At 44.4% G+C, this 5,793-nt stretch overlaps 1 protein-coding gene across 1 annotated transcript; it reads left to right on the top strand.

Moving 5' to 3' along the window:
* Nucleotides 1-222: 222 nt before the first annotated feature.
* On the top strand, nt 223-3,721 carry LOC116510665 (protocadherin alpha-C1-like). Its single transcript, XM_032220295.1, has one exon. It carries the CDS (start codon nt 449-451, stop codon nt 2,930-2,932), a length of 2,484 nt encoding a protein of 827 aa, XP_032076186.1. The 5' UTR covers nt 223-448; the 3' UTR covers nt 2,933-3,721.
* The last annotated feature ends 2,072 nt before the right edge of the window (nt 3,722-5,793 follow it).

Genomic DNA, 5,793 nt, shown 5'->3' with positions numbered 1-5,793 from the left:
TTGGCGATTCCGCTCCCCTCGTTCTGCTCTGAAGCCTCTCCATTTCCCGGAGACCTCGTGATATACAGTAGAAAGGGCTACGGATCTCGCCGTTGTAGAAGAGGCCTCTAAGCGGCGCTGTGTCCCAGGGTGGTGCCGGCTCTGGTACAGCATTCCTCCTTGCACATGATCTCATTTCGAGCCGGCAGCGTCAGCGGCGTCTGCCTTGGCGGAGGACTCGTTCGAGCCGGATCAGCACGGGAGGGCCAAGGGCGAGCCATGTCTTCGGCCGGCGCCTGGAAGAGCCCGTGCATTCCTCTTGCGTTTAAGCAAGCGGGCTTCATGGCTTGGCCTTTTCTCCCGTCAGCTGCGGCATCGCTTACTTCAGCTCTTTGTTGAAAACGGGGGATTATGTTACGACTGAGACGATCTGCAGGGAGGTGAGCGGGAAGGAAGCCAGGGAAAAAGAATGCGGGTCTATTTAATGGTGTGCTGCCTTATTTTCTACACCGTGCGTGGACAAGTAGAGTACTCAATCGCCGAAGAAACTGAGCGCGGCGCGCCCGTCGGGAACCTAGCACAGGATTTGGGTATAGATGCAGCTAGGCTGCCCTCCCGCAAATTCCGCATGATCACCAGTTCAAGTAAGCAATATTTCAACCTGAATGCGAGCACCGGAGTTTTGTCTGTTAACGAGCCCATCGACAGGGAAGAGATCTGTGCACAACAGCCTACCTGCTCTCTGAATTATGAACTCGTGTTAGAAACCCCCCTGGAACTTTATAAACTGCAGTTTAAAATATTGGACGTGAATGATCACACTCCTACGTTTCTGCTAGAGGAATATCATGTGAATGTCGCCGAGTTCCTGGCTCCGGGAGTTCGGTTTACTCTCCCGGTCGCCCAAGATCTCGACGAAGGCATCAACGGTGTCCAGAGTTACGTTTTAAGCCACAACCAGCATTTCAGACTGGAAATGCAGACTCGCGGGGATGGGAGCCGATATCCTGAACTGGTTCTAGAAAAGCCCTTGGATCGGGAGCAGCAGGTCACACACAGGCTTACTATCACAGCTAAAGATGGAGGAAGCCCCCAGAGGTCTGGAGATACCCAGGTTGTGGTAACTGTTCTGGACACAAATGACAATGCCCCTATTTTTGAGCATTCTGTCTACAGAGCCAGTGTGTTGGAAAACTCTCCTAGAGGCGTTCTGGTCACTAGGGTGCAAGCCACAGACTTAGATGAAGGACAGAATGGAGAGGTCTTCTACTCCTTTAGCAACAGTACACCCCCTGAGCTACAGAAGATGTTCAGCATCAACCCCCAGAATGGGGAGATAAAAGTCAATGGTGCTTTAAATGTCCAAAAGCCCCTGCTCGAGATGTTCATTGAGGCAAAGGATAAAGGAGTCTTTGGCATGTCCACTGTAGCCAAACTGTTGGTGGAAATTACTGATGTGAACAACAATGCCCCAGAGATTACACTCACTTCGCTGTCCAGCCCCATCCCAGAGGATTCTTTGTTGGGCACGGTGGTGGCTCTTTTGAGTATTACTGATGAAGATCCTGGTGAGAATGGGAAAATCATTTGTAAGATTCCTGTTGACATCCCCTTCCAACTCAAGTCCTCTTTTGACAATTACTACAGCCTGATCACAAGTGGTCTTCTTGATCGAGAACAGGTCAGTGAATACAACATTACAGTCACTGCCTCTGATCTGGGTTCCCCTCCCATTGCCACTCAGAAAGCACTGTGGGTGCAGATTGCGGATGTGAATGACAATCCTCCCAAATTCCTCAACCAGATGCGTGAAATCTACATAGCAGAGAACAATAAGCCTGGGGTATCTGTTTTCCAGGTGTCAGCTTCTGATCCAGACCTCCGGGAGAATGGTCGGTTATCTTACTTTCTCAGGGACATTGACATCCAGGGCAGTTCCTTGTCCAGATATTTAGCCATTAATGCAGACAATGGAATCATCTATGCAAAAGACACTTTTGACTTTGAGCAACTCCAAAATTTTCATTTCCAAGTAGAGGCAAAGGACAATGGCTTCCCAATTTTGACTGCTACTTTTATTGTCAGTGTTACCATCTTAGACCAAAATGATAATGCCCCAGTCATCTTGTATCCAGATGTGAGAAATGCTTCAGTGGCAGTTGAAATTGTGCCACGCTTGGCAGATGCGAACTATTTCGTGACCAAGGTGGTAGCCCATGACCCAGACAGTGGACAGAATGCTTGGCTTTCTTACCACCTTCTGCACTCTTCTGATGCAAGCCTATTTCAGGTTTTACCAAATTCCGGGGAACTTAGGACTAGTCGTTCAATGAGATCTAGTGACCCCATCAAGCACAAAGTGGTGATCTTGGTGACAGACAGTGGGGATCCTTCCCTCTCCTCTACTGTATCTTTGGGAATTCTACTAGCTGACACTCTCCCACAAGCACTCCCAGACTTTGATGACAGCCTGGAAACACATGGGCAGCAGCTGTCTAGCTTGAACTTCTACTTGATCATTGCTCTGGGCTGCCTTTCCCTTGTCTTTTTTGGATTTATCATTTTCCTTTTTGCTGTTCGACTTTTCCACTGTAGGACTAACCCCTCTTGCAATTGTTGTTGCCCCACGGATGAGTATGAAAAGTACCGGTACAATGTGCGCATGCTCCCAAGCTCTCATTTTACCCCAGAGATGGTTGAGATTGCAGGAATGGGGAAACTTACACACACCTATTTATATAGGGCAGCCCTAGGTGTAGGGACTAGCAATAACAACTCGATGTCCAACAGAGATGCCGGGAGCCTTTCCAAGGGGGCGGGATTATTGCAAGTGCCAGCATCCTGCATTCAAGTACAGAAGGTGAAGAGTGACCATTTTAATGCCATTCTGGTGGTAAGCAGCTCTTTCAAATATCTATTGTCTTTCTTGGTATTGGGTGGGATGGGAAAGTAAATACCAAAAAGTATGTCTTGATCCAACAATGAAAATTAAGAAAATGATTTAGAGAAAAAAGGCCTGGAATGGATGTCATTTCATTCGCAAAAGGAAGATGGTTTGTCCTCCCAACTTAAAAACAAAATAAATGAAATGGGGTAGCTTGAAGTCCAATGTCCTGCAGTAACCAATACCTAAAATGATAATCCAGGAAAAAGGATGGACATAGGTACAGCCTGTGAGCTGATGAGTCATGATGGAAGTGCAACTTTTCCCTCACTATATTTTCTTATTTTTAGAAATGTTTCATAGGGCTGGGTGTATATATTGGGGAGGGTCCAAAACAGAGTGATTAAAGAAAAGCTCATGATGAACAGTTCAAGACACTATGTATATTCAACTTGAAAACAAGAACATTGGAGTAGCCATCTTTACGTTTCTGGAAGTTTCTTGTCATATTGAAAATGGGGTATAATTGTTCAGAGTTATTCCAAGAGAACCAAAAACCAATCGCTTTAAATTATAAAGTAAAAAATAGTAACGGGGGGTTATTTTTGGAGATGCTAGAATTTTCTTTTCCTGGAGATGTTTAAGCCCAGGTTGTATTATTGTCAATTGGAAATACTATAGTATGGGGTTCCTTCACTGGACAAAGAGTTGGCGTTCCAATATTTACATTTAATTATTCTATAATGAAAAATGCTCATGTTAGTATTTATTCTTTCTGCAACAAAAGTGTCTATTTGCAAATGAAAAAAACAAACTGGAATAAGATCATTAAATGTAGGGCCTAATATTATCATTCCTCTACTGACCCAGTGATGAATAGAGTAGGGCAAAGGTTCCCTTCGCGCATATGTGCTAGTCATTCCCGACTCTAGGAGCCGGTGCTCATCTCCATTTCAAAGCTGAAGAGCGAGCACTGTCTGAAGATGCTCCGTGGTCATGTGGCCAACATGATTAAATGCCGAGGGTGCACAGAATGTTGTTACCTTCCCACCAAAAGTGGTCCCTATTTTTCTACTTGCATTTTTACATGCTTTCGAACTGCTAGGTTGGGACAAGCTGGGAAAAGTAATGGGAGATCACTCCATTACACAGCACTAGGGATTTGAACCGCTGAACTGCCGACCTTTCTGATCGACAAGCTCAGCATCTTAGCCACTGAGTAACCACGTCCCTTTAATGAATAGAATATGCTCCTTTATATCCCCCCCTTCTTTCATGATAGTATTGTTTAGGATTCTCATTGGATATTAACTGATTCCATCTCAAAGGAATAGCAGCTGGTTAGAAAAGTGGAGGAACCATTTTATTCACATGCTGTTTATGAATTGCCAAATACCATCTGGCTTGAAATTTGAAATACTAATTTAAATGAAACCTCATTCTAGTCCATCCAGGCTGTTCTTGCCTTGGTTTTTACTGAAAAAGCTGTATTCTATGCCATTTCATATAAAAATTGATGGTTATAGTTGCTCCTTTTTAAAGAAAAAATGTTTGTGTCTTCTTAAATAAAATTTACAAAATGAATATACCACAGGTACCACAGATTCTTTAGAGAGTTGGTTTGATGCGTGGGTTAAATCATCAGGCTGGAAAATGGGAAACTTGAGTTGTAGTCCTGCCTTACGCGTGAAACCAGCTGGGTGATTTTCAGCCAATAACTCTCCTTCTGCCCTAGGAAGAAAGCAAGGGCATGCCACTCCCAAAACCATTGCCTGGGTTTTGTTTGTAAACCTACCTCCTTCCCTCCCTCCCCCACAAATCAGGCATCCTGCAATTCCTTGAGGGACTTTGGGTATTTGTAGGCCTTAAGACAAAGCCTGAATTCAGAACAAATGTGTACTGTCCAGTGACTAAACAAATGACACCTTGCCCTGCCCCAATTAAGAAAACTTCTACAAAGTTGTGCATGATAACTTTGGTTTTTCTGGTGCTACAGGACTCTGAAAAGGGAGAACATGAAGATTTTGGTATGTGCTTATCAAAATTCCTTGGTGGGAAGGCAGGGGTGGGTTGCTGCCGGTTTTACTACCAGTTCACAACCTGCACGTGTCACTAAAATCCAAAATGGCGGCGGCCCAGCGATGGCAAGGGAACCGGTTTAGGGGCATGGCAGGCCTGGGTCGCTGCCAGTTCTGCTACCCAGGCCTCAATTCCACTACTGGTTTGGCTGAACTAAGGCGAACCGGGAGCAACCCACCTTTGTGGGAAGGATAAAGGAGGGAAGGCAATTGCATCTGCTCGTTATTGGATTTATGTAACTCAGACCTTTAGGATGGCTGGTGAAATAATAGAATTGATGTTGGGCAGTACAGGAGATCAACTAGCAAATCCTTCAGTAGACCAGTCAAATTGCACTCAGAAACAATTACTGATTGCTTTGAAAACGTTGTGGATGTGATTCAAGCGTGTTAGTTCTTGTGGCCAAAGACCAAGGAAATATTTCAGTACAAGATGTTATGAGAGATTGTGCAACACTCATGCTGAAGATTTAGAAGACTTTTCCTAATTTTAAAAAAATGGGTAGGCGTATACAGTGGGGCAAAAAAGTATTTAGTTAGCCACCAATTGTGCAAGTTCTCCCACTTAAAAAGATGAGAGAGGCCTGTAATTGACATCATAGGTAGACTTCAACTATGAGAGACAAAATGAGAAAACAAATCCAGACAATCACATTATCTGATTTGGAAAGAATTTGTTTGCAAATTATGGTAGAAAATAAGTATTTGGTCAATATCAAAAATTCATCTCAATACTTTGTTATATATCCTTTGTTGGCAATGACAGAGGTCATATGTTGTCTGTAAGTCTTCGCAAGGTTGGCACACACTGTTGCTGGGACCATTCCTCCATGCAGATCTCCTCTAGAGCAG

The sequence above is a fragment of the Thamnophis elegans genome, chromosome 6 (assembly GCF_009769535.1).
Source record: "Thamnophis elegans isolate rThaEle1 chromosome 6, rThaEle1.pri, whole genome shotgun sequence".
In the NCBI taxonomy this organism is placed as follows: Eukaryota; Metazoa; Chordata; class Lepidosauria; order Squamata; family Colubridae; genus Thamnophis; species Thamnophis elegans.
This window is presented reverse-complemented; position numbering and strand designations above follow the sequence as displayed.

Excerpts from the sequence above, each read along its gene's own strand:
- LOC116510665 (XM_032220295.1), top strand. The coding sequence starts at position 449 with ATGCGGGTCTATTTAATGGTGTGCTGCCTTATTTTCTACACCGTGCGT.